Source organism: Alosa alosa, chromosome 11 (assembly GCF_017589495.1).
Source record: "Alosa alosa isolate M-15738 ecotype Scorff River chromosome 11, AALO_Geno_1.1, whole genome shotgun sequence".
Lineage (NCBI taxonomy): Eukaryota > Metazoa > Chordata > Actinopteri > Clupeiformes > Clupeidae > Alosa > Alosa alosa.
This window is the reverse complement of record NC_063199.1, coordinates 2,664,013-2,688,905: the sequence shown is the minus strand read 5'-3', so window position 1 is coordinate 2,688,905 and position 24,893 is coordinate 2,664,013. Positions and strand designations below refer to the sequence as shown.

The window sequence follows — 24,893 nt, the reverse complement described above, 5'->3', positions numbered from 1 at the left end:
TAGTTTTTTTTATTCATTTTTTCATGTTTGCAATACCAAGAGAACACTAATTTCTGAGAATAACAGTAAAAGGATAGCAGACTGAATGTTGAGAGGACATGTTACTGATACAAAATCACAGTAGGCCTACTTGTAAAACAAAAGTTTTACAAGTTTCATGTTATAGCGTCACCACAAATAAGCCATTGGGAGAGATGCAGTAACCGAATGCGCTGGAGTAGTAGTGCAGACATCCCACATGCATAAGCGGCATATTGATGTTGAGTCTGGAGAAAGGAACTGTAAGGGCCATTTCATACTCTATGCAAGCTATGCAAACACATCGAGCTACGCAAGGAGGGTTTGACGCATACTTGCATAGCAAATGTGTTGTCCAATTTTTTGTAATGCGACACATTGAGTGTGAGTGTCATGTCATTCGTCTCTAGTGGGGTCACATCGACCACGTAGCTTGCGTAGACTATGAGAGGGCGCCTCAAGACATGCGTGAGCCTTGCGTTGTCAACTGTTGTCCATGTAGCTAGGTTAGATGAAACTGGGAAACTGTTCTTGTCAACTTCAGATTGCTTCTATTCTCGCATGTAAATCCGTGTGCACAACACGTTGTCTGCACCAAATATCTATCAAAGAAGAAAAGGTATGTACATAAAAATGATTTCTAGAGTTAGCATTTTTCTTTGTTTTCATAATATAAATACAGTGCCCTCTACATCTATTGGACCCTGGTAAAATTTACTAAAAACAGTTATTAAAAGTCATCTTTTTGTGATTTATCATAATCTCACAATGAAAACAATGAGGGAAAATCCTATCTTGAAGGAAAGCTAAATTATTCTGAGAAAAAGGAATATCTCATAAATAGATATAATAACATAAGCTTTTTTGCATTTATATTCAACTTCAGTTAATCAGAGTGTCTGTGAACTTTCAGATGTAATCCATGACTTCCTTTTTCACAATAAATAAAATGCATTATTATTATTAGGGAAAATCCTTTCCTGTCATTTAATTGCAAAATGTAAATGGCAGGAGGTACTGAATCCTACATTGACTTTCCATGATATAATTGTCAGATGAAATGAACATTGCGCTCTTTGGCATGAAACACTCAAGGTTTGGTGTACACAGATGAATGACTACTGAAAAGAACCCTATGCCTAATGATTATTATGGTGGAAGATCTAATATTATGGGGTTGTTTTTATTCCAAAGGCCATGGAAACCTCATTAGGGTGCATGATACCATGAACTCCAAGAAAAACCTGAACATTTTCAAAGTCAATCTCTGCCATTATCATCTCCCCTGATGTATTCAGATTTGTATGTAGGACTGGCTGTTACAATCCCAAAGAATCGGCTTTGCTTGGTCTGTTTATCCTGCTGTGTGTGTGTTTGTGTGTGTGTGTGTGTGGTCTGCTAAAGCAGGCCCACCACAGGTTGATCAATTCTGGGTGTGTGTCCCAGAGTCACTGGCCTCCCCTGGCAGTTAACTCTTGCCCCAAGTGGGGGTCCTTCCTCTTCAGCCATAGCCAGTGGCTACTTCTCTCCGCTGTGTCTGCAAGGGCTTTTGTTATTCTTCGGTTTGCCTGACCCCTGGTACCCAGCTCCCTCAGAAGTTTTACCATGGAGTTGGCCACAAAGCCCCTGCACCCCACTTCGATTGGACCCATCTTGATGTTCCAGCCATGCTGCTCTGCTTCTGCTGCCAGGCTGGAGTATCGCAGCATTTTTCGCTCATGTACCTCCTCCACAGTGTCCTCCCAAGAGACTGTCAGTTCTACTATGAAGGCTGTCCGTTGATCCTCAGACCATAGGACAAGGTCTGGTCTCAGGCTGGTGCAGGCAATTTCTTTGGGGAAGGTAAGCTTGTGGATTACATCGACAAGCATTTTCCATGCCCTGGCTGCACTCAGGGTCATTGATGGGTAATTTTTGATAGCTTTTCTTTTTGTTTCTAGTTCTGATGCCAGGCAATTCAGAACCTGGTTATGCCTCCAGGTGTATCTGCCTTGTTATAGGCTGATGTTGCATCCCACTAAGATGTGTTTGAGATTCGCGGGACATTGAGCAAATGTTGAACAGAGGGGACAGGTGGGACCCAAACCAGCGGTGTAAGTTAGCAGGGGAAGGGAGGACATTGTATGTGGCACAAATGAGAAAGCTTATGCTGCTTGCTTCTTTGTACCACAGGTCTCTGCAGGTGATGTTCCTTTTCACAACATCCTCCCACCTTGTCCAGCATCCTTGTGAGGCTTGAGATACCACTTTGGCAGTCCTGCCAGCTTCTTCTTGCTGGCGCACCTCTTCCACCACTAGTTGATGCCGCTCTGCTGGTGTAGCTTTCTGCCAGGTCAGCCTAGGTATTTCTAGCCCAAGGCTCCCTTGCTGAACCTGACCCACAATGTTGTGATGTCGTAGGGCTGATTTTGCTTCTTTGACTGGTCTTGTCGGGTTCCACTTCCTTCCTGTGTTGAGGATGACGGTAGCCTCTCACCACTGTGTATCGGGATTGTTTAAGCATCATCTCACTGATGCACTTGTTCTTATTGTACGCTAACTTTAAATTATTTTAAATTGTTCTAGAATTGTTGGGAGAATTGTTTTAAAAAGCTTAAACTGTCTATCGTGTTGTTAGGGAGATTGGGAGTGAAAGGGCACCATTTCCATACAGGGCTATGCTATGAGGTATCTTGGTAGCCCTAGCCATCTCCTCACATAATCGATCAGCCTTTCCAGTTTGTGCCCATGGGATATAGTAATTTGCAGTAAAGATAACCTCAACATCATCTATCCTAGGAAAAAATAGCGACCAGCCTATGATAACCTAATTAAATGCTCGACAGACCGGATTAAGTTGTGTGGCAGGCTGTAGTTTGTCCACCTCTGGTCTATGTGCTTGAGGCCAGTGATTGTGTCTTCTTTCAGCTGTTGGATCTGCTGTGCGTCTTTGAGGTTTGCATCATACCAGCGCCGGTCCAGAGGACCGCTGGTACGATTTAATTTTCAATGCAGAACCTGCCATTGTTGTTGATTTTGCCCTTGATTATTGAAATGCTGCAAGACTTGGATGGTTTGAGTTCCATTCGTGCCCGCTTGATAGTCATGGAGTTTGTTGAGGAGTCGCTTGGCACAGGCTTTTTTTGTAATTTTGTAAAATGAGCACACATTCTCTCGATATACAAAAAAAAAAGACCTGCAGTGACATCTCCTGGGCTCCGTAGTCTTTGTAGATGATTGAACTATAGAAACATGCCACACATGAAGAAAAAAAATATTTTTTGCCATGACTAGATTAAACTCGACATTTCGAGAATAAAGTTTAAAAATATCATGTCGACTTCCATCTTGACGTGTCGAAATTAAACTTGACATTTTGAGAATAAAGAGGCATGGAAAAGCAGTTTTAGAAAGATGAATTTTGCCATGTTAACCTATGGAGACTGACAGCCTGTGGGTCATGAAGGGCACTTATTTGGATGTGCGGTGGCCTTACTCACGTAAAAACACTGAAATAACATTTTGTACTAAACAGTATATCATTGGAAACGTATTATTCTAGCTATTAAATAGCATAGTGCATGGTATTTCCATAACCGCGAGACATAGCTACGTGCGTCACGATGAAGGCAATGAGGACATTCACCAAGACGTAGCAGCAATCTATCTGAAATAACACCTATTTGAAGTAGGCCTACCATTCATGGTTGTCAAATATTGGAGTTGTGGGAAGTGTACATAGCTTAAACTGTAGGTTTAAACTGTATTTCGAGTTTAATGTCGACATGTCAAAATTAAAGTCAACATGATATTTCAATTTTATTCTCGAAATGTCGAGTTTAATCTCGTCATGGCAAAAATATTTTTTGTCTTCATGTGTGGCCCTAATACTCCGTCGTAGGGGAGCGAGGCATCAAGGTATGTTCAAATCAAATATTTCTATGAAATTCTGCCTTCTAAGAAAGATTGTTTTGCTGAAATTTGAAGGCAGCAAAAATGTATCTTTCATGCAGCTTTCAACTAACGTCCAAAATTCTATTTAATTGTGAGCAGCTAGTGCTGAAGTCGAATGTTATGTTATTCTGCTTTCTTGTATCCTGGCAACGGCGGTCTGTGTTGCTATCTTTCTAGGCTGTTCGAAACAAAGTTTGTAGCTGGTACCTTGATGCCTGCTACGGCAAGAGATTTGTTAGAGAGCTAAAGGCAGCGAGACAGCAGACAGCTGCCTTCCGTTTCGGACAGACCCAATGAGCCAAACCACAACGGAATGGAATGCACACAAATGGACCCCCCTCTGGAATCTGCTTACAAGGGTCTTTCTCCCACTGAGATTTAATTAAATTTAACGTTACTGGACGTAGGGTGTAAATTTTATTGTAAATGTAGGAGATCCTGCCTATAACATTTGGAAGAGGCATAAAGGAGTTGGTAGAGGTGGGAGGAGTAAAGAATTGAGGGTATGATGTGCGGAAAAAGCTGTAATCTGAAAAACTGTTCTAGTTTATGAATGTTTCTCAAGTGTTGGAAAATAGTCATCAAAATATAGCTCACTAAATGTTCTAAGATCCATACAGGTTAGACTATACAGACCATGCTCTGTCTATCAGTGAGGGTGGATAACAGGGTTTGTAGTAAGAGGAACCAAGGTGGAAAGGCTTTTTGGGCCACATTTTTTTAAATCAGGCTCCAGTTCTCAATGATGTTTTAGCACTATATTTTCTGTCTATAGATAATAATAAAAAGGCCTTCAATGAAGCAGGCCTACAGGATAACTATTATCTTAAATGTTATGTCCTCCACCCCACCCCCAATGTTCCAAATGTTCCATCCATGAAAAAATAGAGGACTGCTTTAAAAATAGAACAAATCCAGTGAGACAATGTTTTTTTTTTATCTTCACACAAGGTGTTTATATGCTAAACCTATAACTCACCAGTATAAGTTCATCTCCTTGAAGTTCTCTTGACCAAAATGTTTTTGGGCCATCTCCATCCACAAGTGTCTGCTTGCAGTATATCTTATTTTCCGACTCCCAAGTGGCCAAGCTCTGTTAGGGCCAGAGTCATGAAAAGATCAATTTTACCCACTCAAGGACAAGAGGAGAGGCATAAATGCCTCCAATCATGAAAGGCTAATTATATGATTACAATAATAATAATAATTTAATTTCATCCAAGTCACTTTACAAAAAGTCAAATCAAAACATTAAAACATTACAGTTGATTTAGAAGACTAAACAAAGTTCAACTGATCTGTTTTCCATCCTCAATTTTCAGATCTTGCTGACTGGTTGTACCATTATAATATAGGCATTTTATCTTAGACATAGAATTACACTTGTAAAAACTGTTGTCATATATAAGACCCATCAGGAGACAACTCGAGTGGCACCATGATTAAACTATCTGCAATTTTGTTTTTTCCTCAATTTGACCATTGTCATTATTTGTGATAGTGGAACTGTGACTGCTGATGTTGTTACTACTGATATGGTCATGAGGGTCGCTACAAAAGATGCTTTACACACTACTATGTAGGTCAAAAAAAAGCATGGCTGTTGCAGTATTTTTTTTACTTTACTTTATTGCTACATTGAAAAGTTTGCAGGAAAAGTACTGTAAGGCATATCTGCTTGAATTATGTAATGAAGTACATACATAGAGTCAAAAGATGTAGGCTACTGTATGTCACATATTAAAATTAAAGAAGAAAGTACAAAACAAGCAAATTGGTACAACTGTCCTCAGTGTCCTGTAACGTGACTAATCTGAATCTTTTATTTTTAAATTTAGAGATTCAATTGTCTCTGGGGTGCCAGGCAGTATTTGCTGCCAATTCAAATGTAGTCACCGTTAGAGCTTAAACTATCACACAAATTAAACACAAACACGCTTTTTATAAGTTTCAAATCATATATTGTGATAGTTTAAATTAAACCAAAAAAATATTCATACACAACTTAAATAATCGATATCCCTCCATACAATCAAAACAAAAATGCTATTTAAAACAAAAAGGAAAGTATGAGAGAGTCTGAGTCACTGAAGGAAAGTGAGTTGTGGAATATGTTGAATTAGTTGTATACTGGTGGAAGGGAAACGTGAACTCGGAGATGAGTGTTGAGTTACCAGCGGAGACTAGCCAGGGAGCTGCAGAGTAGGCCTACGACTTGAACCAGGGATCTTCGCAACACCGCTGACAAGAGAAAGGAAAACATCTTGCCATGCTGCCGATCCATTCCGTGCGGCGCAACACAAAGTAGTTTGAGCCGGTCCTATTTTGCTCAGGATCCGCACTGCTTCATAGTAATTCCTCAAAGGGATTAATCCACAAGGGTACGATCCAAGGAATCCAATGTAACTTATCCAGTGTGAATGTTCTGTTTTAAAATGCTCCCGCCATGTCTCACATGCCCTCGGTAACTACCCTCTCCGATAGAGCTTCCTGTAATTAGCGCTCTCCCCGCAGGTTAGGCCAAGCAGCCTTTTATCGTCAGCTGACTGCGTGACGTTAACCTAATTGGCGTTTAAGCCACCCGGTTGGATAAGCCTAAAGTAATACATTTTTATTATAAAGAATATGGAGCGGTCCGCTACACTCTTCCCCCCATGGAAGGACAACCCATGGTTGGTTAAACGTCAGCTAGTCAATTGAAATCTTCATCGGAATCCGACAATAGAAAACTCAATACAGACTGCTGTTTCCAGGCGATCCCGGCCTCTGTTGGTAAACACTGGTTATTCTGTGGTCTAGTGAAATCTCTGACGTCCTTTCTGACCACTGGAAAAATTGGATGTACGAAACGTTCAGGAGCATGAAAGGATTTCTTACGCTTCTGACGCTTTGGGTAACATCTCGACCGTCCGCCTGGATTCAGATGGTGGCGAATGGTGTCTCTCGTCCATTACTCCATCTCTTGGGAGGTAAGTTACTTTGTTTCTTTTGGAACTTTGTCGTTGGCTTCGCTTGTCTTTTCCAAACTGTTGAGGTTGAAAAGCATTTAACACAGGTCTATTATGTATAGCATTAGACACATGTGAAAGTGGAACAAAATGTTTCCTTTTCTTGCAAAATTGACACTTCTCGCAGGCTTCAATAAATGCGTTGATGTCACTCCACATTTGTGGCCAGTAAGCCACCTTACGAAGTCGCTTAAATGTCTTAAAGATGCCTTGATGTATGTTATCTGACAAAACATGGTAGGCTTGCAGAAAAGAAGAAACTAGAGACTTTGGAACAAAGATACGTTGAAGTCCTGACGAAGTCTTGCGGAATAGCAGCTCGTCCTGAACAACATACTTCGATTCTGACATGTTACATCCTTCATCTAACTTTCCAACAATGTTTTGTATCAGCTGATCATGTTTCTGTTGTTCACAAATCAAGGAGATGGAGATTGAAAAGTCTTTAAATTCAACATAGCTCTTGCACGGAGGAACAGCGGAGAAAAGAATGAGACCTCCCCGTAGATCCACAGGAGATGTCGCGGAATTGGCGACACAGGCCCAACAAGCGCCAAGAACTAGCTTCACCAGACTGCTGGCACGGTTCAAGGGAACGTTGATCCAAGAGAATGTTGACCATGGAAGGTTTCTCATGGAGATCAGCAGTAGTGGTTGGCAGTAGCGGGGTGCTCTTGTCGACAGCAATGCTCAGCTCACCTTGCGTCACATCGCTGTCCAGGTGGGCAAAATCTACAGCACAGACACGTCCGCGAAGTAGACTTGAAAGTTGCTGAAGTTGATGTTGCAACTGCTCCACCTTGCTGCGAATGTCAGCAATTTGGTGCGACGTTTCTTGCAGTTTGAATTCTAAAAACATCGTTTGAAGCTTTTTTAACACAAAGTTAAATCCACTGTCTATACAATTGCTCTCTGCTAAGGTTGCATGAAGCGCTGCAAACTTTTGCTCAATTTTTTCAATAAAAGATACAAATCTTGCTTCCAAGTGGAATCTGTTCCGCGTCATCTGTTTTGACAGCAGATCAAGATGATTCTTCTGATCGTCCAACTTGTTATGAAGAACTGACCAGCTCTCTAATGGGTTAAGCGTAAATCCTAATTTCTGCCCAGAAGTATGCACACCGACACCAGGTGGTAGTGGAACTTCGGAAGTGGCAGATTGAGTAGGCCTAGGCATAATAGCGCTCTCCATTTCTGAATGTAAGGAACGCGAGGAAAAATTCAAAGGAACACTTGTGTTTCAGGAGACAACTCGTAATCTAGCCTATGCAACAATGTTGTGCACTAGATAGAGGTGATTGGAGACAGCTTTAGTTAAAGTGACGTGAAGTGCTAAGGAAGCGTTCAGGGGAAATAGGCATAAGAACCATAGCATATAGCAACTCTTAACAGCAAACCCCAATATTTAACAGTCCATAACACATATCACATTTCAAAATCACAGATCAATAAAGCTCAGTCCATTTATCATGAAGTCTCACAAAATCACGTTTTTTTTTTCCTCTTGCATGTGTTTTTGTTTTATCCACATAGGGCAGAGAGTTCTTTCAATGTTCAAAAAGGCTTTTCAGTCCTATAATCGTATCCCAGTCTTTCTGTAGCGCAGTTCAGCAAAACACCAGTGTAAGTTAAGGAATGTTCGTTGCTTCTTTGGGAAAAAACGTCTGTGTGGTTAGTTAGACAGTGTCCCGCCTGTTAACTATGTTCAGGTCCCATCTGGGGTGCCATTCTGTAACGTGACTAATCTGAATCTTTTATTTTTAAATTTAGAGATTCAATTGTCTCTGGGGTGCCAGGCAGTATTTGCTGCCAATTCAAATGTAGTCACCGTTAGAGCGAAACTATCACACAAATTAAACACAAACACGTTTTATAAGTTTCAAATCATATATTGTGATAGTTTAAATTAAACCAAAAATATTCATACACAACTTAAATAATCGATATCCCTCCATACAATCAAAAACAAAAATGCTATTTAAACAAAAAGGGAAAGTATGAGAGAGTCTGAGTCACTGAAGGAAAGTGAGTTGTGGAATATGTTGAATTAGTTGTATACTGGTGGAAGGGAAACGTGAACTTCGGAGATGAGTGTTGAGTTACCAGCGGGGAGACTAGCCAGGAGCTGCAGAGTAGGCCTAACGACTTGAACCAGGGATCTTCGCAACACCGCGACAAGAGAAAGGAAAACATCTTGCCATGCTGCCGATCCATTCCGTCGTCATAACACAAAGTAGTTTGAGCGGTCCTATTTTGCTCAGGATCCGCACTGCTTCATAGTAATTCCTCAAAGGGATTAATCCACAAGGGTACGATCCAAGGAATCCAATGTAACTTATCCAGTGTGAATGTTCTGTTTTAAAATGCTCCCGCCATGTCTCACATGCCCTCGGTAACTACCCTCTCCGATAGAGCTTCCTGTAATTAGCGCTCTCCCCGCAGGTTAGGCCAAGCAGCCTTTTATCGTCAGCTGACTGCGTGACGTTAACCTAATTGGCGTTTAAGCCACCCGGTTGGATAAGCCTAAAGTAATACATTTTTATTATAAAGAATATGGAGCGGTCCGCTACAGTCCCCTATACGCTAATGGATTAATTTAATTTTACAGATGCTTGCATTCAACTTTTTACACAAAAACACACATTAAGATCAAGTCTAGGCTACATTTCTAAATATACCTCAAGATACCTAAAACCTCCAAGTCTTTGAGACTTGGGTCTTTAAATGACACTAAAGACCATGACCCCAAGTTTGGCGGCGGTCTCACCGGCAAATATGGTAGAGCATGCGCAGTATTGCATGAGAGAATTGTCAGCGGGAAGGTGTGATCAAACGCAAAAAGTGGGTTGAGCCAGGTTGGATTCAATTAATGAAAGGTTTGCTTAAAGCTGACCAATAGCAGTGTTGAGAAATACCTTTAAATGGAATGCGTCAGATGACATTACAGTAGCCTTTGAAATCTCAATATTACGCATCTGAATTTACATATTCAAATTAACTGATTAATTAAAAATTACACAACTATAGCTAATCATGCAGACATGTGGACTATTACGGTACATACCATCCTGTTGAGAAGGGGCCTATATAACACTCCACATTTAGAGTTACATTTTAGCAAACAATGACGATAGCGCAAACTCACACAAGGCTGCTTCAGCTGGCTCATAGCTCAACAATATTTTAAGGCTTCTGAAAAACTCAATGCCAGGTCAGCAAAGATTTGTGTAGATAAATGTTAGGATGGAATGAAACCTTGGATTTACTGATTTACACTTGGATTTGCATTACCTGAAATCATATTTCAAAACATAGCACTCAAATTACTGATTCTTAATACCTAGTTTAATTTAATTCTAGCTGGCAATTAGTTACAAACAACAATGCATTTGGTGGTTGTGTGATAGGTAATTACAGTAGGCCTATGTACATTTTGCTATACTGCAGGGAAGTGAGACCCAAGTGTGTACACAGGATGGTTAAAGGTGTGAAGTAATATCCAATCATTCTGACCAGATCTGAACAGGACCTACTGTATGCTTCAGACCATACTTTGGTAAAGACCATACTCAGACCATACTCTAAAAACACATGAATTGTACCTCAAGAGTTGAGGTGAACTGAATACATCAATAGAAGACTTCCACCGCACAAGTAGTGTGTTCAAGTTGAATTCTACTTATAAAACAGATAGTAATAATCCTTGATTATGATTGGTTGAATCGCGTTCAATGCCGTTGTATATTTTCCCGATATAGCGCGGCTGAGACCGCATTTCGTTCTATAATGCGCTTAGAATGCATAACGGTTAAAAGTTGCTGAGCAACAATTCCGATAAGAATCTCCTAGCGGTGAAACTATTCTGACTCCGCGGAAGAATGGACATTTGTAGATGAAATAGCTTTTAAATTTCATGATTACAGTATTTGTTTATTTTGTATTCATTTTTAATGTCCTATGTGTGGTAGCCGTTTTATAAAAGCAATAAGCCCCGAGAGGCCGTTATATATCGTGAATATAGCACAGCTGAGGGTTGTTTAACAGCACTCAGCTTCGCTTCGCTCGCTTCATGCCTAACAACACCCCTCAGCTGTTCTATATTCACGATATAGAATGGCCTCTCGGGGCTTATTGCTTAAACATGGCCGCTTTACGAATTATGGAGGCCACTGTGCTCTTGATGCCGTTCCCAATCTCTATGCCACAACATAATCCTGTCTCTGAGCTCTACAGAAAGTTCCTTTGAACTCATGGCCTTGTTTGCAGTGATATGCATCGTCAGCTGAGCTAAGGCACAAACCTTATGCAGACAGGTGTGTGCCTTTCCAAATCATGCCTAATCAATATACTTTATCACAAAAAGACCCCAAAGGTGTGTACATATCAGAAAGATAATCAAGGAAAAAAGGGAAGCATCTAAAGTACATTTCTAGCAATGATCTTAAAGGTCTTAAAACTTGTCATTGTGATATTTATTGGGGGCCAAGCAGCTAAGCGGTGGTAGTGTAGGGGTTAAGGAGCTGGGCTAGCGTGCAGTAGCCTAAAAAGTTTTGGGTCCAATTCCCAGCTTCCAATGGTGTGCCCTTGAGCAAGGCACTTAACCCTAACCCTCCGGGACAATGTAATCCTTGTAATATAGCTGGGATATGTAAGTCACTTTGGACAACAGTGTCTGCTAAATGAATAAATGTAAAAAAAGAGATGAATGACACAGCAATATAGGAAGATTGGTTTGTCTGCCTTGTTTCCTATGTGTTGGTCATGCATTGAAATACTATAATACGTTCTCAGAGGCGGACAGAGTACACAGCTTCATTACTTGAGTAAAAGTACAGATACCCTTTGGTAAATTTTACTCAAGTACAAGTAAAAGTACAACAGTCAGATGTCTACTTAAGTAAAAGTACTAAAGTACTTGTTTTTAAAAGTACTTGAGTATCAAGAGTAGCCTACATTTTCTAAATATTGCATTACTACTGCCACAGTGCTTACATTTATGTACAGAAACGTCCTACATGGAGTTATGAAAAATGTTAATTTTAATACCTTGGAGAATGTAAAAGGAATTGAAAGTAAAATAAAGTCATTTTCATCTTTTTACCATGTTGCCAGGGATGGGCAGTATTTCTAATACATGTATTTAAAATACGTATTTCAAATAGAAAATACTATTTTGTAATTGAAACACTTGAAGCGAAAACTATCATGAAATTGTTCAGAAAATTGAAATAGTCACTTCATCCATTGTTTCGTCCATGGTTTCGTCTCTTATCTAAATTTGAACATGGAGTTGACTTTGGTGGAAAGCTGAAGGCTATAGGCTATCCCAATCAGTGGTGCCTGCACAATCCAATCACGTTTGAGAGGGAAAAAACAAATTGAGGGTTTCCGAGAATTTTATTTTTCCTTTTTTTTTAGAAGTAACGGGTGCTCACGTTTATGGATAGAAATGTAGTGGAGTACAATATTTGCCCCTCAAATGTACTTGAGTAAAGTCATGAGTACTCCCCAAAAATGATACTCGAGTAAAGTACAGATCCCTCAAAATTGTACTCAAGTACTGTACTCAAGTAAATGTACTCCATTACTGTCCGGCTCTGTACGTTCTGTGGATAAACCATGGTTGGAAATAATGTTGCCTAATTGACAGTGTCTAAATGCTAAGGTAAAGTTTTGTAGCCTATGTTTTAGAATAAGTAACGATTTTTTTCTTGTGCGCACAGCAGAGTTGTGTTTCTATCTCCATTGCCACCATAATGATATCGGGAAGCTCCATTGTCTCTACCCAGACATCCCAACCTGCAAAAAGCCATTTCAGGGAGGTATCACGAAGCCCCCAAAAAAAATAAATAAATAAATAAATAAATAAATAACAATACTAAATAAAATAAAAACTTTAGCCTACTTAGATAGTGAAATACAGATTAATATGTTTGTTCAATAATGTCTAGTCAGTACACCAAATAGGGAAGGCCTATAGATAGTAATTGTGAAAATAAAATATGTAGATCTTGCAGTTTGGTCTTTTCATGTAGCCTTGGCAGCTATCTAGTAGTGATGGGCAAATGAAGCTTTGGCGAACCACTAAACCACAGCAGTGTGAACCTAGCTGCAGGGGCGCCTTAATACCACCCGAGGCCCCTGGGCTATATGTTTTTTAAAAGGCTAGCCTACTGCACGAAAACAAGCGTTGAACTTTTACAACACTGGTAGCCTAAGTTAAAAGATGGGTACACATGTGGACGTTTAAAAGCTTTTCAAAAGTGCATGTGTTTGTCGTGTCGGGGGGTTCCCCAGGAGTTTTTTTGAAATTCTGTCTACTTAACACACCAGTTTAACGCAGTTTGGGAGGGACAGAAATACTTTTAGCCTACAGAACAAGCTGGCTCATGTGACGTGAACATGGCTACCTTATGCATTATCACTACACTACATGGAGACATTTCTCCCGTTAACAATGGAGAAAACATAACATAGACTATTATATGTGCGAATGGGTTAGCACAAACTTAGATGTTGGTGAACGGAGATGCAGATCACTAATTCATTTATTTGCGCCACAGCCTATGTTCTGCGTTCACTCCAATGAGACAAGTGAAATACATGTTTTTAAAGCCGTTTCATTTCAGGCTATTTGCTTCTGATATTTACCTGCTATGCCTTCTGTTTTCATGGACAGTTACAGAAATCCACGTCATACGTTTATATCGCTTCAATCCTACCCACGTTATCTCAGAGTTTGTATGATAAGTTTGTCAGTCAGTTTCAGCCTCTCCCTCTAGCTCCTCTACACCCGTTAGGATTTATTACGTTTTGTTACATTTTATTTACACTCTAGAATTGGAGAAGACAAAGGGGGCCTCTGCATGGATGCAGTACGATGTGCTCAATTATTTAGGCTAGCTCCAGAGTAGGCTATGACGCCTCGAATACGGACACGCTTTTTGTATGCTTAAATCCTGAGACTGGCAGTTGATCCAGGTGGCCTGAACACCTGCCATAGGATTCTAATTGCTTAACGGCTCTATTGTGATGTCACAGCCCAATGTTAAGTCTATGGGGAAATTTTGAGTAGTTTTTTAATTAATAGTTTAAAAAGTATAAAAGTTACAAAGCTGTGCACATGTCCTAAGTAAGACCTACGTAACATAGTTTGAATGAAGTTTCTACGTTAGAACGGTTGAAGCTGCATTAGCTACATTAGAAGAAGAAAAATAATAAGAACTAGAAATGCAATTCCAAGGAATTACCAGTGCATGAAAATGCTAAAGTTGTGATGTAAAATATCATATAGTGTATAATATGTATAGTTAAAACAGATAATACAGAGATGGTTACTACGGTGATGCTAGGATAGACATGGTGGTTGCATAGCTTAATAAAAGTTGATAGTTTAAAAGTAGACTGTTTAAAAGCTGAATGTAGATAGTTTAAAAGTTGTTGATAGACAGTAAATAGTTTAAAAGTTGTTGATAGACAGCTAGTTTAATAGATAGTTTAATGATAGTTTAAAAGTAGACCATTTAAAAGTTGAAGGTAAATAGTTTAAAAGTTGTTGACAGACTGGAAGTTTAATGAATGTTGATATTTAAATAGTTTAATGGCTGTGTATAGGTAGATATTTGACGATAACTGAAAGTTGGAATGGCTCTAATGTTTGCTAGCAGTTATGCTAAGATTTTTAACTATGCTAACCATGCTACTTAGCTAACGTTTCATAGCAGTGTTAGCAATGCTAACATGCTAACCACGCTACTTAGCTAACGTTTTCTAGTAGTTTTGCTAAACATGCTAGCAATGTTAACTATGCTAACCATGCTACTTAGCTAACTTAACTAACGTTTTCTAGCAGTTTTGCTAAACATGCTAACTATGTTAGCAATGCTATAGCTAACCTAGCTAATAATTTTTAGTAGTTATGCTAACTAGCATGCTAACAATGCTAACATGTTAAGTGTGCTAACCATGTGACTTAGCTAACCTAGCTAATCATTTTTAGTAGTTATGCTAACTATGCTAACTAACATGCTAACATGCTAAGTATGCTAACCATGTGACTTAGCTAACCTAGCTAATCATTTTTAGTAGTTATGCTAACTATGTTAACTAGCATGTTAACAATGCTAACATGCTAAGTATGCTAACCATATGACTTAGCTAACCTAGCTAATCATTTTTATCAGTTTTGTTAAAAATGCTAACAATGAAATATTAACGCTTAACTATCTTAACCATGCTAACTAACTACAGTGGGTAGGAGTCATAGTTGATGACAAGTGTTGACATAGTTGATGACAAGTTAAAAGTTGTTGATAGACAGCTAGTTTAATAGATAGTTTAATAATAGTTTAAAAGTAGACTGTTTAAAAGTTGAATGTATATAGTTTAAAAGTTGAATGTAGATAGTTTAAACGTTGTTGATAGACAGCTAGTTTAATAGATAGATAGTTTAATGATAGTTTAAAAGTAGAATGTAAAAAGTTCAGTAGTTTAATGGGTTACATTGTTTGGGTCAATGACGTGACGCTCATTTTTTTGTGTACATATGGGTTACATACATTTAAAATTGTTAAAATTTTAAAATAATTTGACAAATTATTTTCAAATATCATTTTCATCAAACCCTAATCTTAAAGTTTTGGATTTATTTAATTTTGAAAGAGTATTAACTGAATTTGGGTAAAATTGTCAACACGGTGTAACCACAAAAACATAAACCAAATAATTACACTTGCTGAAAAAAATGTGAAATTCTCTCCAAACTCCCTTCTAAAATAATCTGGCATGATCTTGCACAAGAACTTTTCTATATTTAATACAAGTAATGAAACCCCATTGTTCTGAATGTTTGAATTAATATGGGGAATCATGTCCGTCACATCAACCACTTAAAATGTCAAGTGGTGTAACCACCATTTAAGGAGCAATTTTGTATGTATTATGTCAGAGAATCATGTGACAGGAAATTATGTCATAGAGAAGGACCCTTCAAGACCCCAACTGCTATGAGTCAAGGTTAGCAACTCTCTTAAAGTAACATAATAGTGTTTTTAGGCCATGGCCAGGCAAGCTTAGGTTACCTGTCAAATGGTATGACCTTTTAAAAATGTTGATAAATCAAAATAATCATACAATATTCAATTTAATGTAAAAACTGTGTTTGAATATTCACATAAAGGTGAAGTGTGTACATAGTTGTCCATAATAATGCCTGCAAATTTTGCTTTTAAATAGAAATGTCAAATGCATTTGACTCTTTTCTGTTTGAGACCAGTTTGATCAGATTCAGGGCCAAGAGTATGTAATTTTAGGTGCTAATTATATTATTTTTATAATTTAAATAGTGACTAACTGTTTAGCATGAACAATAGCTTTAAAAGGGTTTAATTAGATTGCAATTTAAGCGATTTTTGAAATGTCAAAGCTTTTCATTTTAAATATAAACTTCATAATTCTTTTTTAATATTTTATTATGATGTATGTAAACAGTATGTTCAAATTATAAATAAATAATATAAATACATTTATTATATATAAAATGTGCCTCTTGTCCCCCAATGGATGCCACTTACAAGCAAGAAATACTTGTCTCTCCACAGAGTGCATGTGAACGCAGATCCTGCTGTTGGTTGGTTATTAAGAAATTATACCCACTCTTTCACTCACTCTTATTCTCTCTCACACACACTTTGGGCCCTAATTTAGCAATATAAAATGCATGGTCACTAGCAAATAGCGTAAATACATTTAGGGGTTTGTCCAGTCCACATTCGGGGTGGTTTTGTTATCAAACGTCAGGTGCCCTGCGCAAAAAGGTGGCTCTTATGTTTCTTAATCAGTCATGGGTGTGTTTTGGGCTTAACATCCTTTAAACCAATGAGGAGGACATCTGTCATTCCCTTTAACAGCATGCAGGGCAACTTCAAACAGCGCATCAGTATTTTGATAGTCAGCGGTGTATTTGAAGGAATCTGTTTTATACGCTAAGACCGTTATGGAACAGGTATTGCACTAAGAAATTCTTTACTAAAACCGAGTAGAGTATAGGCTACACACATCTGCACTTGTCTATTAATTGAAAATATAGGCAAAGTGAAACTAACTTCACTGTGGTGTCATAGTCAACGACAAAACAGTTATACACAGTTAATTACTTTCAATATTGACTGACAATGGGTTACCAGCAAAACATAGCCTGAAAAAAGCAAAACTTCCCCCTATAATGTTCGAATGACTGAATAAATAACCTAAGGACATTTATTCTGCAGAGGAATTGCTGCTTACTGTACATCTCGTGACAGTGACGTGTTTCATATGCGCCTTTCGCTATAGACCGGGCTTTTCTTGGTCAGTGGCATAATGCTTTTTAGACGGTATAAGATAGCGATTTTTAGATCATGTGCCAGACCACACCTTATGTCGGTAATTGCCACACCTCTGGGCGCATTATTTAATAAAAGTGAAGTGTAAGATAGGAAAAAACGTTGCGTCAGAATAATAATGCGCTTTGCGCCAGGTTTTGCATCGCGAAAATAGGGCCCTTTATCTCACTCTCTTTGAAAATAATGGGTTCAAATAGATGAATGAAGTTTCTTCATTGATGTTATGAAATGATATTTGATATGGAATATGATGAATGACATAAATACATATCAAAATATCCCATTCAGTTTACCTTGATGCCTATTTTCTGTGTCAATTTCTTGTCCTATTGCTATAAACGTTTTACGGTCAATTGGTGTAACCGATTTATGTCAATTGGTGTAACCAGTATTTTGTCTAAAATACTAATAATGTACCAAAAAAAATAATATGGATAGTGATTTAATACTCTACTTTACTGTAATAATGGTTGTTTAAACCATTTTTACTCAAATGGTCAAAGAATAGACAGAAAACAAGATGTTTACAGCATATGGTCTTGCTCAGTACAATGAAAAACCAGTATAATTTAAATTTAGAAATAAATATAATAAAACATATTCTCATAGGATATTACAAAATAAACTAATAATTTCATGAGAGCAATTGCATGAACTCTAGGAGGTGTGAAATATTAGATATTTGTAATTTTTGTGGTTACACCATTTGACAATTTAACAGGCTGTTAGTTCTATCTTTTGTTAAAAAATAGCATACACGTCATATTAAATAATATGAATACAACAGAAATACAAAGTATACACCTCAGGCATGTTTTGTTTTAAAGTTTTAAAGATATTTTTAATTTTCTCATCTTACCAACCCTTATCTGTCACTGACCCGTTTAACAGTGGATTATTGTAGTGAGGACTTTTATTTTGAAACAATTTTGGGCAGAGGAAACAGTTGAATAGGATGTGTAGTCTTAATTGACCCAGATTGTATGCTTAAAGCCTGAGGCTGCAGGTGGCCTGAACACCTGCCATAGGATTTTAATTGCTTAATGGCCGTATTATGATGTCATAATCGGCAATGTTAAGTCTATGGGGATTTTTAAAACGTTTTTCTTTAATAGTTTAAAAAGTATAAAAGTTTCAAAGTTGAAAAGACATAGCAACCCGATCTGTTTGAAGACCTACGTTACAAAGTTTGAATGAAGTTTCTAAGTTAAACTGTTCAAGAGAAATTGCGTGCGGAAAAAGTGGTAAGCGGAATAATAATAAGAAGCCTAGGAAGAACAGTACAGTGCATTTTCATGCACTGTAATTAAAACATTGGTTTACCGGTATACACAATTGGTTGGTAGAGCTGTTCTATTGAACTGTGAAAATGTCCGTTTTCTTTTATTTTCGCAATTTAAACTGAGAAATAGCCCTTCTCTCGTCTTTGCCTAAGTATGACTTAAGTTAATCTTAAGATCATCATAAGTTAAGTTCATCTTAAGATCTCAAAATAGACATTTCTTCTTACAGAATCTATTATTTTGCTCCTTATTTTTCTTAGAGAGGATTAGGAGGATCAGGGATGATTATAGTAATTTCTCAATAAGAGCCGATTTATTTGTAAGACAAAAATAATTCATTTGTAAGACATTTTCCTCTGGGGTTTATTTAAAATGTCAGTATAGCTCAAATGTATGTAATTTTCTATCTGTTTAGCTTAGGGATCTTACTCTATAGTGTTATTTGTGTTTGCTAATATGATTACATATTCACTGAAAGAGACATTTTCCAGTCCTTCAAAAAATCTTCTATTTGCATGTATTGTTTTAATAGTCTGTCCTTCAGTTTTATGCCTTTTTTACAATATGTCATAGAGGCAATCAGATACTCCCAAGGGCTACACAGAATGTTAAATTCAATACATCAGAGTAGCTGTATGCTTTTCCCAGAGTCATCCTCAGTGAGAACAGATTAGCCATGGCCTAATTTTCCTTCATCCATTTCTGGCTCTGAGTCAACATATTCTCCTTGCTGTACAGGCTCTTACAGTGCATAAGGAAAGTATTCACAGCGTTTCACTTTTACCACATTTTGTTACGTTTCAGACTCTTAAAATAAAAATGACACTTGCCATTGAGCTCTGGTGCATCCTACTTCTATCAATGGTCCTTGAGATGCTTCTAGAGATAGATAGATAGATAGATACTTTATTGATCCCCATCTATCTATCTATCTATCTATCTATCTATCTATCCATCCATCCATCAACAAAAATGCACAAAAAAAATCAGGCTGTGTGTGTTTCCTGGAAGTCTTCATTTTTTAATTAATATGAATTCTTCCAGTATTGGGATGACAGAACTGTCCATGTTTGGAAACTTATGTGATGTGATTAGTTAATATTAGCTTGTCATTTCATATGTTACTGAGATCCACAGTAAATTGATAGTTATCAGAAGCAAGTCTAAATTTTCCATAACTGTATTACAGCGGATTTAAAAACCTTTAGTACAGGGGTCGAAATTAACTTTTTGGCCTAAATAAAATTAACGGCCAGACATATTTTTTAACGGCCAAAACTAAACAATGCCTTTCATACAGTAACTAATTTGAAAGTATCCTAGCCTATTATAGGCTACAGCTTTTCAGAACACTGCAGAAGTTAACAAGTTCTGCTGCATGTTCCATTTAAATGAACTTACCTTCCCAATGTTCAGAGGTCCAATCATTTTGTAGCCTATAATCAGACAGTGTTGAAGCGGAGTGAACGTATTAAGTTGCTCTTGGTCAGTAATCAAGAATCTTTGCTATAGGCCTTAATCACTGCACTGCAAAAATGTGAGGGTGCCAATGGGTTTTGACAGACTGAAGTAGCCTATTCTTGCAGTTGATAAGCAGCCATTTTCCACACGCCAAAGTAGCACAGTACCTGCCATAATTCACCCGCCAATACAAAAATATAGCCTAGGTACTCGCCATTGGCGCTTGGTGGGTGCTAATTTCGAGCCCTGCTTCAGTAGGCTATACAACAGTTTTATGTTTGCCCTGTGCAGAGCACACAGACTAATTTACATTCTATCTTTTTATATGAGACTTGGAATGAGAGAGATGGAAGACATTAACTACATTAAAAACGGATCATTTGCTATGTCACATCGTTGATTTGACAGAACATTAAGAGCACCTCCATTTCTGACATAGACAAAACTCTTTCTTTTCTCTGTGGTAGGTAAGCTGTTGAAAAGACTGTTTCTATAGCAACCTGCTTATTAAAAAGACTCAATTAGTCAAAGTCACTCTCTGAGGCTTGAATGCTTTCTGCTCAAAGCTAAAATGGTCCAAAGTTTCCTGTGTCTTTGTGGCAACATCTTTTAAAATATCTTTCTTTATCAACAGAGCTTGTTTTCGTTCTGGTAAGATTTGTCTGATTGTTAATACTGCATTACCAGGAGAAAGTTTCTGCCAGTGTGCTAACCCACACATCCACTCGTCAACAGATTAGAGGACACTTCTAACCTCTTGTCTGCGTAGTTCAGCTCTTTCCTCTATGCCACTGGTCCTTTTATGTGTAATCCATTTTGCCACGGGCTTGGTTTGGACCAGTCCCAACACAGTGAGGGACAGCAGGGGGTATGCGGCACTGTAGCACTAGGCTGAGGTTCCATTTATCCAACACAAATGATGGCGTCTGGGTCTAGAGAGCTGTGATAAAAAGTCCTCTCCTCTTCAGACTTAATTTACATTAGCAGACATAGCCAGCAGCTGGTTTTTCATCAACAGAGCTCTGATCTTGTTTGGCACGGCACTGTTAGGTCTGTCTGCCTATCTGTCCTCAGGCTAACAACAGTGAAGATGAGTGTGTTTTTTACTCATAGAATCAGGTCATCCCAAAGCCTCTCACTTGGCTGGAATTCATTTTAAATGATATTCCTCATCATTCATGTATGCCGATAAACAGATAGCAATAATAGATACCAATAATAATGTCCACAATGACATGATTGCATCAAAATGATTGCATTTTATCAAGTTCTAATTGCTCTGCAAGGCGTTCAGCCTTACCCGACATAAGGCATGATGTTGAGACAGTGGTGCACTACAAGCTTTGATCTAGAGAGGAGTAAATCTATCACATGGCTGCAAGGTGGTATGATCAAGATGCACAACCCTTTTCAGTATACAGTAACACCATCTTAATCTCCAGTCCCTGTCAAATTAACCTGTAACACGATGACAACTATGGAGTGCTACAAAAAATAGTAAATCTGTAAAAGAATAAGAAAATAAATCTGAAAATACAAAGAGGAATACATTAAAGAATAAATAAGAAAAATAAAAAAGTAAAAAAAGAACATTTTGAAATATAAATAGATTCCCCTATTGCATTTGCCTTTTCTGCTTGCTTTTGTTTTTTGTTTTGCGTTTGCTAACCGGTTTTCCCTATTGCCAAAGTCTGTATGGCTACTCCTTTTTCCCCATTGTCATTACTTTTCCATCGCCACTGCTATTCCTTGAAGGGCCATTCTGTGAATCAACTGGCTTTGGGTGGGCCTTCATTCTAAAAAATGTTGCGTTGATAATTGGCCAATTACCCAAAACTATCCCAAAGTTATGTCTGTTTTCTCTCTATTTCACATTAAAGTTCAGAGGAAATGTAGTCCTTAACGTTCCAGTGGTGCTTATCAAAGCAGAATGGTAAATTTGTACACTGAAATATGACATTGAGGAAATGCCTTCATTACCACTTGTTACATGGTTTGCTCCTTTGTCTGCGCTCTAATCTGAAATCAGTTGCATATATATTGTTACACAAATGCTTGACCCACTTAAACTATTTCTATGGTAGACAAATGTGTGCTCCTTTGAATAAAGCCTTTGTTAAACAAAACAAAACAAACCAAAGGCAATGTGAAAGACAAAAAAAAATCATGCAGCTTTTGGTATGCCAGTCTATATCCCGGGCTGCCCTATTATTAGTAGTATTTCAAATAGTGCCCTACATCAAGCAGATATTTTTACTTCACATCCTCCACAACTACAAAAATAATCTTATTTGACAATGGTCAGAGGTATTGCAACATTTGATTTGTGGTTGGCTGTTTTGAATTACAGCATCCATGTCAAAACATAGAACTCCTTTCAAAATGATAAACAATACGTCATGTATGTAAGCACTGGATTTCCTTTTGGTGTTGCAGTTATTGCTGTTGTCACTTTGTGGCCTTTGATTCCACTTGCTGTACATACCTTACATTTTCTCCCATCAACAGTCTCCTCATCAAACTCTTCTCCAATGTGGAAGTTGATTTCTGTTGTGCGGACAGTTGTAGAGGTCTTTATGTAGAACTGTTCTCCATTCTGGCGGATTTCCACATGGGGCTTAGAGGCAGCTGCCACTGCCACTTTCCTCAACATGGCATTTACACCTGTATGAGCACAAAAACCCTCATCAGACTAAGACCATCACTGAATTCTTATCCTCAGTCCAAGCATCAACAAAAACAACTGAATGCTGGATGAGGAATATACTTACATGCCCCTGTTTGGTTGGAGCTACTGTTCTGTGCAATGCCAATCTGTTTCACATACTGCCTTGCTCATATTAAGTGTATATTCCATGATGTTAACTTATTTCGTATAGTAGCAAACTGGTTTAACCTGTTGAGGAGTGAATTCTTTAAGACAATGCCATTCTCCAGAGAGTGAATTATTTTCCTGGCTCCTTCTAGAATTCTACGCAAACGTTCTATAGTTTCAGTGTTCTTAAAATTGTTTAATGGCAGAAAAGTCCCTGAGGGTAATTGTTGCGTCATGTTATAGAACCTTTTTCGAAAACGTTCTAATCACATATTTGTGATTGTACTCCCAGGGGCCCAGCTGCATCTGATCACATATTTGTGACCGTACTCCTCAACAGGTTAAAGCAAAAAGGATAACAATATCATACTCTAGCTTTGAAGGTTTTGCCTAAGAATATGGACCTAAACACCATCAAATTGAGTACTTGCCCAATTAAATAGTGAAGTTGATATGTATGTTTCTTGGTCAGTTGTATGGTTTTGCTTCTGCCTTATGAGCTTATAGGGTGAGTTTTACAGTATTCTGTATAAAGTTCTGATTTGGAGAAATGATCTGGTATGGAGTAACCTGCATGGTGCATCAATAGTGATCTAAATAAGGCTTTAGTGCAGATGACATTCAAGGATTTATTCATAAGCCATACTGTACACGACCATGGACCACAGGACAGAGACAACAAGGAGGTGCCACTACCCTTGCACTTGCTTAACTATATACTACCGGCTACACTGCACTGTGTCACAATACTGTTTACACTGCACTACCTGTCTATACTGTTCACATTGCTGTTTGCACTTTTGGTTAGATGCTAACTGCATTTCATTGTCTCTGTATTTGTACTCTGCACTCTGTTATTTGGAATGACTTGAGCTGCCACATATACAGTAACAAATGTAGCTTGCACATTATGTTTTTTGGCACAGTTGAGAGACATAGGCAACCAGATTGTGTGAAATAGGACCCATCTTCCATTAATATTTTCCACAGATAGTGACGACAACTATATGACTAGATATGACACATATATGATTTCGATATCTTGGGTTTCTCTAAAAAAAAAAGATCTGAAAAGTGTAAATACATGCATTTCATTTTTTTAAACACATCACAAATCAGAGTAGGATGCATTTTAATCATTATTGAACTTAAGAGGAAGTTTATATTTCTTAACATTGCAGTAGCATTTATCAAAGTAGAACGGCAAATGTGCAAAATGTGCACTGAAATATGGCATGAACGAAATGCCTTTATTGCCACAAAAATGACTTGTTAAATAGTTTGTGGTTTTGTCTCTGCACTAATTGGAAATCAGTTGCATATATGTTGTTACACAAATGCCTGACCCACTTAAACTATTTCTATGGCAGACACTCTGATCAGTGTGTGCTCCTCTTGAATAAAGCCTTTGTTAAACAAAACAAACCGAAGGCAATGCGGTAGACAGAAATTCATACGGCTGTTGGTATGCCTGTCCACAACCCTGACCTACATGCAAACAATTAATATTGATATTTATTTACTTGACATCCTCTACAACTACACAAACATTTTATTTGACACTGGTCAGAGCTATTGCACCATTTAGTGGGTGGTTCTTAGCCACCATGTGAGAGAGCTCTATAATGCATGCCTACTCTGGTTCATACAGTGATGCTCGCACAGCCTTTCTTGGTAAAGGCTGGGAAATGACAGGAAAAGCTTACCCAGGGCTTTCAGAAGTTCATCAAAATTCTCACTGCTCTTTATCTTCCAGGTCCCTGCAAAGTTGGTCATCTTGTGGGAGCTGACTGCAGAAATGATTTTCAAAAAAATTATTTTCGGGACTCAGCTGTTTGCTCCTGTCTGAATGTCTCTGTCTCTCCCCCTCCGTCTGACTTCAGCTCTTGCACTCACTCACCCTCTCATTTAGAGCACAGCCCCTCACTAGCAGTCATCCTCTTTTCCTCCTCCCTTCTATCCATCGCTTGCCTTGTTCCCCTCTCATCATCGT

General features: G+C 38.2%; 1 protein-coding gene across 2 annotated transcripts; it reads right to left on the bottom strand.

Moving 5' to 3' along the window:
• Window positions 1-24,893, bottom strand: LOC125304037 (cellular retinoic acid-binding protein 1). 2 transcript variants are annotated; one of them, XM_048258095.1, is made up of 4 exons: window positions 24,607-24,893; window positions 22,571-22,749; window positions 4,931-5,044; window positions 1-620 (listed from the first exon to the last, which is right to left on the bottom strand). In XM_048258095.1, exons 1-4 carry the CDS (start codon window positions 24,674-24,676, stop codon window positions 570-572), a joined length of 414 nt encoding a protein of 137 aa, XP_048114052.1. In that variant the 5' UTR covers window positions 24,677-24,893; the 3' UTR covers window positions 1-569. The 2 variants fall into 2 exon arrangements, with proteins under 2 accessions (XP_048114052.1, XP_048114053.1); XM_048258096.1 differs by lacking the exon at window positions 24,607-24,893 and adding an exon at window positions 22,857-22,960.

What these genes read in the sequence shown, in the direction of transcription:
- LOC125304037 (XM_048258095.1), bottom strand. Translation starts at nt 24,676, where the DNA reads ATGACCAACTTTGCAGGGACCTGGAAGATAAAGAGCAGTGAGAATTTT. An exon ending in TGAACTTCTGAAAGCCCTGG is followed by an intron (nt 22,750 to 24,606) that starts GTAAGCTTTTCC and finishes GTGCTCATACAG; the next exon opens with GTGTAAATGCCATGTTGAGG. An exon ending in TTGATGGGAGAAAATGTAAG is followed by an intron (nt 5,045 to 22,570) that starts GTATGTACAGCA and finishes TGGCCCTAACAG; the next exon opens with AGCTTGGCCACTTGGGAGTC.